Raw genomic sequence first — 17,556 nt, 5'->3', positions numbered from 1 at the left:
GGTGAACAGCCAAGGTCTTTTTCCTAGGGTAGGGGAGTCCAAAACTAGAGGACACAGATTTAAGATGAGAGGAGGAAGATTTGAAAAGACCTGAGGGGTAACCTTTACACATAGAGGGTGGTGCATGTATGGAACAAGCTGCCAGAGAAAGTGATGGAATTGAGTACAATTACAACATGTAAAAGGCATCTGGCTGAGTGTAAGAATAGGAAGGGTTCAGAGGGATTTGGGCCAAATGCTGGTAAATGGAACTGGGTCAGATTGGGATGTCTGGTCACTGCAGACAAATTGGACTGAAGGTTCTGTTTCTGTGCTGTATGACTCTAAGTTGTGACATTTGATATAAGGACAATACTTCCTTGATTTTTCGTTCTTGGTAAACAGATCCAGAGTATCTCAGTAGAGCACACTTTTTGTAGCTCTATGTACTAAATACTTGCAACAACTGTGATTTAGTAATTGTGTAATGTTCATTTAGTTTGATCTTCTAGAACCAGTTGACATATAGCACCAAAGAGAGCTTTTGATAAACGAAGTAATGTACAGAAATTGTTTTTGTTGAATGAACAAAATGTAACAATGTGAAGTACTTAGACTTTTAATTACTCAATTAAACGTAATTTAATACTTGCCGAATTTGTATTTTCTGTTAAGTCACCAAAGTCCATGAGGACCATAGGGTTGCTCTGTCATTAGAGAGAGACAATTGCTGAGTTTAACTTGAGTATCATCTCACCTCAGGCAAGGGGCAAGGTTGAGAAGGTTGCACCTTCATATTAAATGCTAATATCAAATAGTCATTGATATTTTAATGAATTTTCTAGGACTTTCAGAATATTACTAAAAGGCGTGATGTATTAAAAACTGAACAGCTAACATTGAAGGAAAATATAAATCAAAGTGCACGTAAATATCAAGCTTGTCTGAACAAAGAGAAAAGAAAAGAACAAGAGTTATTTATGCTTCAGCAACAAATTGAAGAAAAGCAAAATGAACTCTCAGAGCAGCAAAGGGTAGGAGGGTTATCTAATAATCTACACAAATCCATTAGTAATGTTGTATTTCATTGTAGAAATAATTACAATTATGTTAACAGCAATTGAGTGTTTGACAATAAAAAGTTTCCGTAAAAGAAAGGAAAAGTTCAAAGGTTCCAGTTTTGTTTTTGTGGGATGAGAGCAATTGGGAAGGTCGGCAATTATTTGCCATTCTTAATTGCCTTTGAAGTGGGAATGAATTGCCTTGAAATGTTATAGTCCATGTGGTGTTAGTAAACCCAGAGTGCCATTAAGTGTAGACCTCCAGGATTTGAACACAGTGAGAATTAAGGAACAATGATATGATTCCTAATCAGGGATGCATAACTTGAAATGAATGTTGCATGTGGAGTGTTCCCATACAACTAACACACTTAAAATACATAGATCACAGGAAACAGTGGCAATGACTGCTCTTCTCCTCACGGTTGATTGAGTCTTTGAATTTGAATGCCTTAATTTTAAACTTTGTATTCCTATTGTTGCATGATTTTAAAATTCCCTTTGAGTTTCTTCAACTTCAACTATGATACGTGTCAGAGGGCTAATAAGTTATGATCTCTTCCCAACATGATTTCGGTACTTTATTCAAACTGCTCTTCCCCAGACCCAATTTCAGCGTGATGTCCACTCTTCAAATACTTTCCCAGTGCCTCAGTTCATAAAAGTGACAGGCAGATATGGAGGTAAATCCTCATCCTAAGGCACTGTGGTGGAATGCAATGGCAGCATATTGAATCTACTCTTGGTAATGAAGGTTTTATAACAAGTGTAGGAAGACTTTACTGAGATGTTTTAATTTATTCTTTTTAGCTGTTACAGTGCCTTGAAAAGGACATTCAGAGTGAGGAAATAAAGTTGGAGGAGTCTGCATCTAAAGTAAGGATCCACCTCCAAGATTTGGAGGCTGAACTATCAGACAAGAGAGAGAAATTTGAACAGACTGTTGCAAAAGTAAACTTAATGGAGGAACGATCAAGAAAGCTGCAATATAATGAGGAACGTTGTACTTTTCTGGAGAACCAGATTGCTACTTTAAGTAAGTCTTGAATGTTGAGTCTGACATGGCTTCGGCACCCAAGTGGCTTTGCAAGTTCAACTAATGAATAGTTGAGTCATTCAGAGATGCCAGATGAAGTCACCAATCTATTTTGTATAGGCTAACCTCAGACAGAGTAGCATTTAAGGTACTACATCCCACCACACATGTAAAGGAAAATACCAGATCTTTGGCTCTTGTTGACATTGTGCCTTGCCCAGTCATAGACGATGGGTAGCCATGAATGCTGGTTGAGATCAGAATCAAGCTTGCCTTTAGAATATCTCTCAATTGATAGATGAAGCATGTAAGTGTCCAGATTTCAACATTATCAAGGCATGTACATAGAACACAGAGCAATTTTCCGTCAGTGATTTTGTTACTAATAAAACCAATCTGGTATGCTTGCTCACCTCAACGGCAAGTCTGAATCTCAGTTAAGATTAATATTAAGCAGTTACTTCCTAAGCCAGGATGCAATACACTCTGTTTCCAAGCTACCTTGAACCTTTATTTGCAAAATATTTGATTTACATTGCATATTCTGTTTTGTTGCAGAGCATCAGCTCTCCAAGCAAGAACAAAAACAGCAAGAAATGCTAAATGAACTTACGTTTTGTCATAAAGAAGTTGAGTTCTCAAAAAAAAATCTAACTCGTCTTCAGGAGCTGATTTTTTCAGAGAGGAAAAAGGCAGAGAAACATATTACAGTCATCAAAGAAGAGTCTAAGGCTCAGCGAACTCAACTAGAGAAGATCCTTAATGTAAGTGGCTGTACCCACCATGCCATTTTGCAGTAATAGACAGTCTTTATTATAGTTTAGCAGAATTTTAATGTTGACAAACTTTTAACTGAACTACTGACTGTATAACAACCCATTTATCACTGTTGCTGTTGCCTTAGAAGATAACTATTAAGATAAATTACAAAAAGATGGAAAAGAATATCATTTAAAAATGTATTAATAGAGTAAGTGATAAATTTATAATAGCCATATATCTTTTACGGACTAAAAAAAACCCACTGGGGTTACTTCTGATTTTGTTACATCAACACAGGAACAAAAACATGAAAACAACAAACTCCAAAATGAATTATCTTCAAGAGACCAGACTGCGCATGATAACCATGAACGTACAAAACGTGTCATGACTGAGTTAAATGAGATGAGACAGGAATATCTTGAACTCAAGCAACAGGTACATGACAAGAAAAGCATTGTTTTTCACAATTAGCTGAAACAAAATAAATTTGTTCTATGTAAGAATTGTTGGTCTCAGTTTTTATCGGTGGGATTCAAACCCATTACCCAATGACATTAATTCTTTGGAACTCTGGTCAGTTTACATTAGCATCACACCATCATCTTCCTTTATAACACAAAAGAATAAAGAACAATGCAATAATATCTGTGATGAAAAAAATTTTGATGTAGTGCTATTAATGCCACTAAAAATAACGAGCAAAGATTTGTCAGAACTTACTTTCTCAACTTTTTTTTTTACCAGAACTACTTATTAAATCTGCCTTTTTGTACTGCTTCCTAAAGAAAGTATTCCTGAGAGAGAAAATCAAGCATATTAGGAAGACCAAGTGTGATTCCCTACAGTAAATTTCTGATGTTGGGAAGACTGCAAATGAGATTAGTCCCTTCCCCATGGGGAGTTGAGGAAAATATCAGATCATATGGCACAAGATGAAAAAAGCAGCAGGGTCTTGGTAACGTTACTCTTAAAGACCAAGTGACATATGAATGCAAAGCAAAAAAGGAGAAAATTATTTATAACTGGAAAACAAATATGAAATGGTTTCTGGTTATTCACACTTCAACTGTTTCTGTTTAATATTTTGATGATCTTTTAGCTGAGAAGTCAGGAACAATTGGAACAACAACAAAAGGAGATCAAGGAAGCCATAAGGACTCTTCGATCAGATGTGAAAGCAGAAATTAGCAGTAGTTTAAAAGATCTGGATCAGTCGTGCAAGGAACTGAAGAATGGCCCAGATATGATTTGGGAAGAGGAGATGACTCTTCAAAGTGAAACAGGAAGCTTAAAGGATAATGGTCCCTTTGCCAGAGAAAGTTATGATGAAAGATTAAGCCTGACTAGATTCAATTTTAAGGTGATATTCCTTTGCAATTGATTTTTGATATTTGTGCTAAGTTATTGTTTCATATTCCTGCATTCACATGATGGGTGCATCATCTCATATTGTAAAATGATACGAAATATATAAATACATATAAGCCCTACTTCTCCATCCAGACCTTGTCAACTTGTCACATGAAACTTCAACTGTCCTCAAATTAAGATCTGTCATCACCACTAAAGGGGAAATTGGGGTTGGGTTGTAAGCATGGTTGCTTTTTCAGTATTATTGGTTTGAGGAGTGTCTCACCATATGCACTGTGCTTCAAATGGAGCAGGACAATTGACTCTTCTAATCCATTGAAGTTTCTCTGAGAGTTCTTTAAGAGTTTTGCTGCTTTTTTTTCCCCAAAGGATTTTGGGGGCAAGGACAAAAGCTGGAAATTGAACTGTCAATGTTTTGATTTCAAGCAAGATTAACATAACCAACACCTGTGGATGAGAGTATATCTGAGCGTAGCAACTTGGTTAGAATTTTTGTTTTAGAAGTTACAGAAAATGGATTGCTGAAAATTCAGTTATGAAATCGCTGTCTAAATTGAATTTCGGATTTACCTAATGATTTTAAACTTTGAACCTTTGGTTGTTTTATGACAAACTTTGTGGAAATTTGTTTTAAAACTATCAGCAAACTTACTAATATTGCATGAGTTTTCTGCTTGTATTCCTAGTGCAACCCTCTGTGTACATCAGGAAATTATCTATTAATTGCAAAGAAATCTACATGCTTGTGTGCAACAACATAAAAACAGGAATATTTTTATAGGGATAAAAGTAGCTGTGGGAATATTGGAGGCTATGCAGAGTGTATGCCATCAAAGAATATTGATTTTGAATAATGTAGAATGGTGGGTGCAGATTCAAACATACTTGTAACACATGTTATCGAGCTACTGGAAAAATGCACAGTCATTACTGAGGTTTCTGTATAAAAGGGGGAAGGATGGAGAGAAGGCATCAATTACTCATGTTAAAATCTATTAGACAATTGCAGATCAAAGTTGGGGGAGAGCTAGGACCTGATCTTTCTACATTCTCAAGTAGGATATAAAGTGTGAAATGTGTATTAAAAGGATATTATTGTTCCTCTGCAATCCAGGATGAGCAATGGCGAGGGGATGTGCGGAGAGAAAACCTACGACAACAAGAAGATCACCTCAAGGTTAAAAAAATGCTAAATCTGAAAATTATATTTATACAAAAGTGGCAATCCTACTTATATTTGTGTATACAAATTCAGATTGATATTTGGATTTACTGCTATTTCCACTTTTACCACAATTAAATACAATTCATCAGAAATAGTTAACATTTTACAAAGGAATTGGTTGCATTGAGACAGAAGACGTCACAATGAATCCAAAAGAGTTGTTGTAAAATTTACTGAAGACAGAATTGTCTCAATTCATACCTTCATATAGAGTGATACAAATGGAAACAGTCCCTTCGGTCCAACCAGTCCATGCTGAGCATAAGCCTAAACTAAACTAGTCCCATGTGCCTGCTCCTGGCCCATAACCCTCCAAACCTTTTCTATTCATGTACTTACCCAAGTGTCTTTTAAAAGCTGTAATTGTGGCCACTTCTTCAAGAAGTTCATTCTACAGACAAACCACCCTTTGTGTAAAAAGAAAATTGCCTCTCGTGTCTTTTTTTTAAATATCTTTCTTCTCACCTTAAAATGTGCCTCCTAATCTTTTGAAATCTCCCATCTTATACCTCTCATGATTTTATAAACCTCTATAAGGTCACCTCTCAACATGACTTCCCAACCCTCTCCAGCTTAATAACAGGGCGACCAGAACTGGACACAGTACTCCAGAAGAGATCTCACTAATGTCCTGTACAATCCCTCAGCATGACTTCCCAACCCTTATACTCAAACTATCTAGGACAAATTCTCTGAATTTCTTGTACAGCTTCTAAACACCTGTCACCCTGTTTGATATAAATTCTATAAGCCTTTAAATGCTAGATCTGTATTTGCCATTGCTCTGTTCCATTTCTGTTTCATATTTTAAATAGGTAGTCTCTCTAATTCAAGTCACAACAATAGCATAAGGACTTGAGAAAGTGCAAATAACTAATCAAGCAGAGAACTAGGGTATCTATCAAAACACTAGACTCAGTAATTGTAATGAAATACGACCTTATTCAGAGCTTGAAACTAAACTGAATTTTATGAGACTCTTCAAATGACAGCATAGTGATGCTTGAGGCCAAGATTTGAACTGCATCTTATCTAATCTGGACTCTGACTGTTAGAAATTCTAAGCATAATGCGTCTAGGGGTCCAGTAACTCTGAATTAACAGTATCAAAAACTTGCCCACATGAAACATTTTATTATGGTTCATGTTTATTTACCGAATGCAGGAGTAAATGTTATATTTGGAGTTGTAAACTTTTAACAGAGAGTAATAAGATGTTGAACATCTGAGGTTCACATTTGATTTCTAAATACAATAGGTTGCCAGTCCTCCATATGTAGACGTAGGAATGTTCCAAGAAAGCACTTCCTTAGAGGATTACATTCGAGACATTTGAGTTACAAATGCCTTTCTTAGAAGTTCAAACGATAGTGAAGGAACCTTGAAGTAACATTAGCTAAGATGTGTATTTTCCTGGAAAGCTTAAAGATGATAAATTTCAAATGCATAATGGATAATAAACATTTTAATTTAACTGGGGAATGCAAATGCCATTAATAATCTTGTAATCATTTACTTTTTAATGAATTGAAGACTTTCTCTTGTATAGGCACAGATTCGTCAATGCATGTCAAAGCAAGCTGAAACACTATGTAAACGAAAGGAACAGACAGAGGGCAATCTGACCAGCCTTAAAAGGCGTGTGGATGCTCTGGATGAACTTGTTACTTCCGCTAACGTCGACTCATTTCACCAGTACAAGACATCTTCAAACAATGGGCAGAGCAAGGTGGGTTACAATTTAAGAAGGGCAAACTAGATACAATTGGCTGAACTGAAACTGATTTTGTCCTTTTAGCGAAAGCTGTGGTGGGAAAATGAAACCCTGAATTTATCTTTCAATTCATCTCAATAGAATGCATTGTGTCTGTAGAATTCTTCATTGTATTGATATAATTCTATCAAAGACTTTTTCATTTTTCTAATGCAAATTAAGCAATTTGGTTTAAATTTTCATTTCTGTTGAGACACTGAATACTATCCAGTTTCTTTCTTTTATGAAGATATTTTTATAGTCAGAAGTATAACACCCTTCTAATTTGGAAAGTAAACTTAATTTTCAACTTATTATCTATATCAGGCAAATGTGTGAACAGAACCAATCAGAAATTTTTTTTCTACCTGTGGTACATAATTAAATGTTCCACATGGACAAAGTCTTGAAGTTGTATGTTCAAACTTATCTAATGCTGAAGTGCAATGCTTAGAATTCCAGCGATTTCCAGGTTGGGAGCTCACAGTTTGGAATGTTGTCTCCAGGATTCAGTATGCTGCCACATGTGAGTCAAGCAAATTCAGTTTATATACCAGTGTTTGGGTCTGAACAAATCACTTTTTCTTTACAGTGAGCAGATCTAGTTTTTTTTATAGATATTGCGACGCTCTGCTTGATTATTATTTGCTCTTTCGTAAGTCATGGTCCTAGTGTTGAAGCTCGTTTTACTTGCTGAGAGGACAGTGTGCGGGGTATAATTTGATATCTGACCTGAAATGGAATAAGAGCAGAAATGGTGTTGAGTCACAGCTTCTGGTGTTAAGTCACAGCTTCTTTGGCGTTGAAATGCAAAGAAATTATTTAATTTGAGTCAAAAATAACTCCCACTTACTTCCTCTGATCTGCTAGAATTTTACTTTTAGGAGTACCTTGTTTTTTTTTAGGGAAATAATTTGTGCCTGTTGGTTTATTTTACTTAATGACTGGTAAGCATGTACACCTTTTAAGCTATTAACTACCTTTTGTCGGTGCTCTAGTCTCTTTTGAACATGGATGCAATTTTCAGAAACATTTTCTTGAGTTGTGGGTGATATTTGAAAGGATACAGTGCCCATTCCGGGTTATTCTAAATGGCTGGACTTGAAAAGCTGCAGTTCCTGTGATGTTGATGCTTCCACGATGCTTTTAGGGCGTTCCAAGATTTCAACATATAAATAATGAAGGAATAGGAAATAATCTGCAGTCAGGATGAGATGCTGAGGAACTTGGACTTGATCTTTTCACCATGTCAGTACTGCTGTTCTGCTTCTCAACAGAAGAGTTCACAGTAGAGGATGATGTTGTTTGAATGACTAACTTGCTGCAGTGTGAGGATAATGCAAACTCCATTGTTGCAATGATAGATCGAGTAAAAATGGCATTGATCAATAAACCTGCTCTTTCCTCATTGCTGTGCTTATGTCATGTCTACGCCAACTCAGGACATTGCTTAGAATTGCTGAAGGCAGGTATTGGCTGCCTAATTAGGAGAGGAGTTATGAATGCAACTAAATATTCTGGAATTATCAACTAAATGACTCATTTACAATGCAGGGAAAAAGAAATTGATGAGGCAATTGAAGATAGTTGGGTCAAACATCCTCTGAGGAGTTACTGGAGTGATATGATAACTGGCCATCCACCCATAGATGCAATGATATTCCTGTACATAAGTATTACTCAGTCACTGAAGAGATTTTTTTTTTCTTTTTTTAACCTACTCGTGAGACAAGGGCATTTCTGGCTGGACCAGCATTTATTGTTTGTCCCTAGTTGCCCATGAGAAGGTGATGGTAAGCTGCTTTCTTGAACTGTTGTAATTAGACCCATAATGCTGCTAGAGGGGTCTTCCAGCATTTTGACCGACCAACAGTGAAGAAATGGTGATGTATTTCCAAGTCAGAATGGTGAGAACCTTTAAGGGGAAGTTACAGCTGTTTGTGTATCTGCTGCCCTTGTCATTCTAGGTGGAAGTGTTTGTGTGTTTGGAAGGTGCTAAGGATATTTGGCAAATTTCGGCAGTGCGTCTTGTATACAATACACATTGCTGCTAGTGTGTGTTGGTGGTGGAGGGAATGAATGTTTGTGGATGTTTGAGTGACTTTAATTGTACTAAGCAGCTACTTTTATCTTTGTTCTTCCATCGAGATGAAGACATACTAAGTTAAGGTGCAAGTTTATGCAAAAGCTGACTTGGGATGCAATAATATTTTGATTGTTTTACTAATTTTGGTAGTCCAGAGGTGTTGAATGATGTTCAGAAGACAGGATTTCAAATCCCAAAGTGGCAACTGGATAATTTAAATTCAGTTGCTGACATAAATTAACCCTGGAATGGTGAACTTTATTAATAATGGTGGCAAATTCAACTACCAGATTGTCTTAAAATCCCAGCTGTTCTGTTAATGTTCATGAGAGAAGGGAATTTTCTGTCCTTACCCTAGCGGGCCTTTTGAGACTTCAGACCTGCAGCAATGTGGTTGACTCTTAACTGCCCTTTGAAATGGCCTGACATCCCATGAAGCCTTCATCACATAGGCTGCAATGGCTTAAGACACCTCATGGCCAACAATAAATGTTGATCTTGCCACTGTTGCAAAAATCCTGTGAATATTTTTTTTAAATGTCATTGTATCCACACCTTTTGTGTTTTCTTGTTGAACCATTTAGTTCTTCTGTATTATTCAGATATTTATTCCACTATTGTTGGCTTTGTCTTCAGCTGTCAGGAGGCTCTAGGCTCTGGAATCATCTCCCCAAACCTCTCCACATTTCTACCTCTCCCTCCATCTTTTGTTAAGAACTGTTTCTTTGACCATGGTTTTGGCTACTTTGCCTAATATCTTTTTATGTGGGTCAGTGTTAAATTTTGTGTGATAACTCTTCTGTGAAGCAATTCGAATGGTATACTCCATTAAAGGTGCTATATAAATGCAAATTGTTGCTTTTTAATGTTTCAGTCTCCTCTTCATGGATTAGTTCAGTCATCTTCCAGAAACTCAACAGAAAGATCTCTTCAACCAGAAAGCACCCATCTGCATGTTGCAGAAGTAAATATTTCTGAAAATTATGCAGGTAAAGAACAACTTGAGTAATAGCTATTTTTAGTATCTGATTTCCATTTTGGTCTTGATTCAATACCTGTTTTCCAGCAAGGTAAATGGTACAGAAATTAAAGGTCAGGTACACTTGGGCCATTCAATTAAACCTAACTACTCAAAGTTATATTGCACATTTAATGCATCACATTGCTCAACAAGATTGATAAAAATGTTTAAAATTGACACAAAGCCAAAGAAAAAAAACATCAGGACAGGTGTTTGAAAGCTTAGTCAAAAAAGGTTTTTAGAAATATCTTAATTGAAACGTTAGGAGGAAGGTGATTACGGTCAAGGCAGCTGAAAGCTTGGTTATCAGTGGAGTGATTAAAATCTGGATTGCTTGGGTAATTTATAATTGAAGTAGTGTAGAGATCTTTGATATGTAGGGCTGAAAGAGATTACAAAAATAGACTTGATCTCATGGAAGGATTTTAAAGTTGAGGTATTGTCAGACCAAGAGGTAGTGTAGGTTAGCAGACATGGGATGATGGGTGAATGAGACTTGAAAAGAGTAGTTTTGGATGAGCACAGTTTTTAGATAAGATGTTAGCTAGGAAAGCATTGAAATGGTCAAGTCTAGAGGTAACGATGGTATGAATGAGTGTTTTAGCAGAAAATGAGCTGAGGCAGAGTCACTGCATAGTGATGTTACGGAGGGTGGAGTAGGCTTATATGATCATTCAGAAACGTGAGAAATTCTTCACAGGTCAGGCAGCGTCTTGCAAAAAAGAAGAGTTAATCTTTCTAGTAACTGGATGCTCTGTCTCCCACTCATTCTCTCGCTCACTCATTTATTCTCTTGCTTAGTTTTCTCTCATTCTCGTCCTCTCTTGTCCTCCCTCTCTTTCCATCTGTCTTACACTTATGTGAACCTGATATGAATCCACTTTAAGAAATTCAAGATCTAAGTGGCCAGGGAGAATGAGAAGATATTACCATTAGTAACAATATTGTACTGGATAGGATAATGGAACTGAAAGTTGATAAATCCTTAAGATCTGGTGGCTTATATCCCAGAGAATTGAAGTGACAAGCTATAAAGATAGTAAGGGTGTTGTTGACAATTTTCCAAAATGCATAGATTCTACAATGGCTGCCTTACAATTTACAGGAGTCAATGTGACCTATTTAAGAAAGGACCAAGACAGAAAATGACAAACTTATTATTCTTACACCAGTAGTAGGGAAAATGCTAGAATTTATTACAAACGATGTGACAAATAGGTGCTGGATAATAATGATCTGATTGAGCATTGTCAGCATAGGTTTGCAAATGGGAAATTGTGTTTGATGAGTTTTGTGTACAGGAGTATTGAAAGTCTTGCTTCAATTCTTTAGGAATTTGGTTAGACTGCAGTTGGAGTATGGTTTGCAGTTTTGAACCCCTTTTCTCTGGAAAGATTTTGTTGCCATAGAAGGAATGTAGCAAAGGTTCACCATACTTATTCCAGGGATGGCAGGGCTGTCCTATGACATCCTAGGCCTGTATAAGCTACAGTTTCGAAGAATGACAGATGATCTCATTGAAGCTTACAAAATACTGAGATATCGTTAGGTTAAAAGCAAGTTGTTTTCTCTGGTTAGGGAGTTTAGAACAAAGGGGCACAATTTAAAAATAAGGGGGTTGCCAATTAGATAAGGACATTTTTATTTGCTCTGGTTGTGAATTCTTAACTTCAGAATGCAGTGGAAAGTGTTTTATTTAAGGTAAAAATTGATAACATCTGATTACCTATGATGTTATAAGGATGATGTGAGTAAAAGACATTCATGTGCTCAATCAGCTGCGGTTTGTATTGATTTGGAAGGACCAGCTCAACAGGCTGAATGACACTCTTGTTCCTATGTTCCAAAAGCTTTAATGAGGAGCCCAGTGCTACACAAACTTCTCAGCCCGAGTTCTAAATAAATTTTTAATTTCGGTTCACCATTTTATCTTGAATTTTAATTTTTATACTCCAGACATAAAATGTAGAATCCTATTGGCATATTTTAAGCTATTGTTGGTCTTAACATGTTGTTGAAAGTGGAGACTGCAGTTGCTGGAGTTCACAGTCGAAAGGTATGGTGCTGGAAAAGCACAGTAGGTCAGCAGCATCCGAGGAGCAGGAGAATCAACGTTTCAGGCATGAGCCCTTTATCAAGAAAGTTGGGAGGGGGTGGCTGAGTGATAAATAGAGGGGAAGGGTAGGGCTGGGGGGAAGGCGATAGATAGATGCTGGTGCAGGGTGGTGGTGGTAGGTGGGAGCAGAGGGTGGAATGGATAGGTGGGAAGGAGGTGGTCAAAAGTGTCACTTGAACCTATTCATCTCACTCAGTGCCTGCTCTTCCACAAAACTCAAATCTATTTCCATTCAGAGTATAACTGTTACAGTTAATTTTCTTCAAATTGTTTCCAGTAGTCATGATTGAAGAACAGATTAGTATTGAAAGTTGTAACAAAGTGTATAGTCTCGAGTGTAAATAGGACAAGATCAGTTAGTGGAATTTTCCTCACGCAAGAGAATATTTCACCTCGTATATTATTTATGAAATTTTTACCCAGGTTAAATGTTCCCAGCATCTAATTTGTAAGCTTAAGGATGGTTAGAACACAATTATTTTTCCCCTTCAAAAGGTACAATTGATGGGTGTGACGTGAGTTAACCTGTAAATCTGCCCGAATTTCCAGTTGACCTTAGAATGAGGTAGTATTTTAGTTAACTTCATAACCATATTATCATATAAATCATTCAAGATTTGTTTTTAAATTATTTGAGTCAAGAAGATAGGTTAAAAGAAAAGTTAGTTAAACCACATAATCACGCCTAAATGCTGATGCAGCAACATTTCTATGAAAATGTAACCTGGATGAACCAGCACTAACCCTGAGGCGATCTTTTGAAATGGAATGTGAGGATGACCACATCAAGAAAGCCAAAGCCAGTAGGATTTAGTCAAGGGTGGGAATGAAGCACAGGCTTCAGAGATGTGATAGGCACCTGGGAAGAAAGGCAGTGGTGAGGTAAGAAGCACCTTGACGCTTTTGGATTGTGTGAAAAACAAGATATGTGTCTAAAACAAACCATTATGGAATTCAAGTAAGGTAATGTCTAAGTGATTTACTACATGGAAATATCCAGTGAATTCTCGTTGAGTTAGAGTGCTGCCTTGGAATCTTTTCTGTGTGAACTCTCTCATGTTGCCTTCGTAAACGATCCTTGACCTGTTCCTTGAGGCTCCTGAGATTATTTCATAAAATACTCCACCAAAACAGTAAGTAATATTTTAATGTTGCTTGCCTTCTACATTTGCCACAATTGACCCTGGTAGCTGAGGTAACCAAGTATGGCAAAATCTATAGACAAAATTAGTCACAATATATATATTTCAAAAAGAAAACTTACATCAATGTCCTCTTCAAGTCTCTTTTTTTTTCCTTTTGTGAATTTCATGTCTTGCCATCGTTTAGAGACAGCGTCAATACAGCAAATAGGAAAGTAATTTAATCCATCAAATCCATGTGAGCTGTCTGTAGAACATTCCTATCAGTTCCATTTCTCAGTCTATCCCGAATGCTCTGAAAGTTTATTTCAATCAAGTACCCTTCAACTTTCCTTTTGAAACCCCATTATTGTCACATCTTCTATGACCCCTGTAGGCCAGATTTTCGAAAAAGGTATGCCAATGGCAAAAGTACTTGCCTTCTAGTAGTATCCATGAGCATCTGTGATTATGAAAGTAGGGGAGAGAATTATTGGATTCCAAAGCACACAAGGCATGAGTGAAGAACAACTTGGAAGCAAAGTTTCAGATCCATGTTTGCACCACTGTATCAACAGAACAGAAAGTAACCACCTGCCTACGTGGAATAGATGTGTCAGCATTTCAGGTTAGATGAGAATAGGTTGACATTTTGGCTGGTGACCCTTCATTGGAATACAATGATGGTTAACGTTTTGTACATTTGCTATTGGCATACATTTTTCCAAAGTACTTCCATGATTTTTTTCATGCCTTCACAGCAGCAATGTAATTCATGCTAAACTGCAATAAGCAGCTATAAAAGGTAATTCACATTAACAGGCTCAACATGGTGTGCCTTTTTATATCATGGGCCTTTTTAGAAATATGATACATTATCCATATATAGTGATTGAGAGGCTCTTATTGAATTTAAGTGTTTGAAGTCAGATAACAGGGCAACTTTGGCGCATAAACAGAAATTGCAGGATTTCACAGGTCTCTGGTGGAAGACTATGACTTCAAGCACGTGCATTTGAAGATGCAGTCCAACACAGATATTAACAAACAACTGAGCTGTTAAAAACTGTGGAATTTTTAAGATTGACATAATTTTGTTTTATTTCACATCTACACAAATGATTTATGTGCCTTTTAATAATCTAGTGAATGTATAGAATGTTCATAGTGTTAGAATGAAGTTAAAAACATAATCTTATTCTATTATGGTGCAAAAATACTATTTAGCTGTTTAATAAGTTAACCATGCTAAATGCAACATTGTCAACGTACAGAATTGTTACCTTGAATAGGTCACAAGCTCAGTTTCTGACAACTGACATGAATTCCTGTAAATGTAATAGAAGTTACGTTAACCAAACATCATTTTAAAAAAGTAACTGATTAACTTTTTTGATGCTGGTTTTGGGAATTTGCAGTTTTGTCTGATGACATGTTTGCCTATGGTCACTGCAGTTATGTAATTCCATTCCTAGTGGACTCTTTTGAAATATTTCCAGAGGTGTAATAATGCATTATATTTAAGAGACTTTTCTTTTCACTTTTACAGAAGAAAATTGGTAATTTTATGAGCTCCTTGATGGATAACAAAGTGTTTTCAAATTATGCAGATGATGCATTGATCAAAAGTACTCCAACAAACCTGACCTACCTCAGTTATATTTGGACATCAGTCTCATCACAAGTCTTCCCACAACTGTTCTGCAGGGCATGTGTAGATTTGCACATACTGTTCTTATGATCATCAAGGTTGTTACTGCATTTAATTAGAATGTACTAAATGCTCAACAGTTCAATTGGTGTACAAACCTCAGCTAAGTTGAGAGCACTAATCGTTTTAATGTGTTATTGATATTTTTGTAACTAAGATTTCTGTGCTGTAACTGCACAATTTTTTTATTTATGTAATAATGATATATGTACAGTTTGCAAATTTTACATTTTGTATAGTTTTACAGTAATAAAATTTGTCTGAACTAATTCTGTTTCTTCCACATTTCTATAAACATTAACTCATTTGCTGTGGCAGTTGTTGACAGATGGTCTGAAGCCTACGTTCTAATGTTTGCAACGCTCTTGTGAAACACCTTAAAATGTTCCACTGTGTTAAAGGCATTGTAATAACTGCCAGTTGTCGGTTAATCAGATTTGTTCCCATTGCTTAGCTATTGTCAGAAGGCATGAGGTCTAAATATGCTGATCAGTGAGGATAATTGCTTAGGGAAATAGATTGGCAGCTGAATGTAAATCCATTGTTTCTACCCTTGGGGGAATGTCTGGTTATCAAGATAAAATTACTTCAAAGTCCCAGGTGAATTTAAAACACACAGTCAGAAACTTGACAGATGTGTTGGACATGAGACTTTCTATCTACTGCTGTTTGAGGGCTATATGTTATAATTACAGTGTGGCAGTGACTCCATGTTACATGGTGTGAAAGGGCTTTTCGCGGTATGGATACAAAGTTGGCTGAATGACAGGGAAGAATGAGTCGTAAAATAATTGTTTATCTGACTGGAGGACGGTTATGGTGAGATTCATCAAGGGATGGTATCAAGACCTCTGCTTTTTAAAATCTATATCAATCACCTGGGGCTAAAATTTGCTAAAAGTCAGCGAAGTGTCAATTTCAAAGGGCTTCATGGTTTTTTTTTCTGTGACCTCAACCAAGTTATATCACACAATTCTTTGCTGTTCATACGTACACCATACCACTGCAGCACTCTGCTTGTATTAATCAGGCACTCACCAGCAGTGGAAGTACTTATTATTGTTCAGACCTTCAGGGATTTGAGCCACTGGCACCACATTTACAGTCCATTATGACCCAGGTCAGATGCTGCCAGGAAAGAATAGCCCCTCACAGTGTAAATAGCGAGAGAGAAACGAGAAAGAAAAGCGCCTGAGGGCACAGAGGTAGCATAATGACAGGCATTGGATAGAATCTCTCAGTCACAAATGTATTACCTGTTTACAAAATCACCTGTCTGATCAATTGTCATAACAACAGAAGCTGCAAGAAAAAGCTACAAAGGTGACCTGTCCTTCATGCCATACCTTGTTAGAATCCTGTCAAAGGGATTGCAATTCTTTCCCTAACGTCCAGCATAGAATAACAGCTTGTCCTAATTTGATTTAGGAGCATTGCATGTTGGAAAGCCTTCAAATAGCTGATTATATTAACTTGTATTGAATAACAGGAAATGTGAAGAAATAACTAACAGATAAGCTATGTTTGCTTCTGGGAATAAACAGAGAATTACTTACCTTTCAAACAAAAGCAGATTTAAGTCAATGATTAATGAGCGACTTTGCCCAGGTCACATCTGTCGAAAGTAGCTGTCCGGCTTGTTGTTCCCCCATGCTGAAGGTGATGTTCCTCAGCACAATGTACTCTCCTTTAATGGAAGACTGCTCCCAACTCTTCAGCATCACATTGCCTCCAGTTGTGCAGGTTACGATTATGTGGCATGCTCTCTGGGCTGCACTGCCAGGTGGCCCAGAGTATTCTAAAATTGGAACCGCCTCTTTAGCAGGCCTATTATTTGCTCCACCATGGCCCTGATGAAAATATGGAAAATATTGCCCATGCCCAGCCTCAGCCATGGAGCTGCATCAGAATCATGGAAGCAAAGAGTATCCCTTGTCTCCCAGCAGTCATCCTTGCAAGTTATCCACCCCTTGAAATGAAACAGAGACATGACTGTTATGAAAGAACTTGATAAGGAAGAAGAGCAGTGGTTTTTAGCAAATCCAATGGGAGCAATTCAGCTGCAGCCCTCGAGGAATATAGGAAGTGCAGGAGGAAACTTAGGAAAGCAATTAGAAAAGGACTTGTAGGCAGGTTTACGAAGAACCTTAAGATATTTTGTGAATACATTAAAGGGAAGAGGTTGATCAGGAAAAGAGTAGGGACCAAGAAGAAAACTGTGTGAAGACGCAGGATATTGAAGGGTGTAGAATGAATACTTGTCTTCAGTCTTCACTCTGGAAAAGGTGAATGTAGGTATAGAATTCAGGAA

The 17,556-nt window shown here is 37.0% G+C and overlaps 1 protein-coding gene and 1 long non-coding RNA gene across 9 annotated transcripts in view; one reads left to right on the top strand and one right to left on the bottom strand.

The window, feature by feature from the left end:
* The window catches only part of cntrl (centriolin), a 122,130-nt gene extending 106,911 nt beyond the window's left edge, over positions 1–15,219 (top strand). For 4 of the 5 annotated variants that reach the window (XM_087998383.1, XM_087998382.1, XM_087998384.1 and 1 more), the window contains 9 exons: positions 825–1,013; positions 1,851–2,076; positions 2,635–2,840; positions 3,136–3,276; positions 3,941–4,201; positions 5,327–5,389; positions 6,987–7,166; positions 10,151–10,265; positions 15,084–15,219. In XM_087998383.1, coding sequence (XP_087854509.1) covers positions 825–1,013; positions 1,851–2,076; positions 2,635–2,840; positions 3,136–3,276; positions 3,941–4,201; positions 5,327–5,389; positions 6,987–7,166; positions 10,151–10,265; positions 15,084–15,097 — 1,395 coding nt within the window. In that variant the 3' untranslated portion in view covers positions 15,098–15,219. The remainder of the gene's footprint in view (positions 1–824; positions 1,014–1,850; positions 2,077–2,634; positions 2,841–3,135; positions 3,277–3,940; positions 4,202–5,326; positions 5,390–6,986; positions 7,167–10,150; positions 10,266–15,083) is intronic. The other variant, XM_087998385.1, reaches the window with a different exon arrangement.
* LOC122564888 (uncharacterized) overlaps positions 1–16,677 on the bottom strand; it is a 54,525-nt gene extending 37,848 nt beyond the window's left edge. For 2 of the 4 annotated variants that reach the window (XR_015760704.1, XR_015760705.1), the window contains exon 1: positions 13,678–15,091. This is a non-coding gene — a long non-coding RNA (uncharacterized LOC122564888). The other 2 variants (XR_015760706.1, XR_015760707.1) reach the window with 2 other exon arrangements.
* Between the last annotated feature and the right edge of the window lie 879 nt (positions 16,678–17,556).

The sequence above is a fragment of the Chiloscyllium plagiosum genome, unplaced genomic scaffold (assembly GCF_037043375.1).
Source record: "Chiloscyllium plagiosum isolate Xiang-an unplaced genomic scaffold, Cpla_swu_hap1 HiC_scaffold_21, whole genome shotgun sequence".
Lineage (NCBI taxonomy): Eukaryota > Metazoa > Chordata > Chondrichthyes > Orectolobiformes > Hemiscylliidae > Chiloscyllium > Chiloscyllium plagiosum.
The sequence above is the reverse complement of the archived record's forward strand: the minus strand, read 5'-3'. Positions and strand labels throughout refer to the sequence as shown.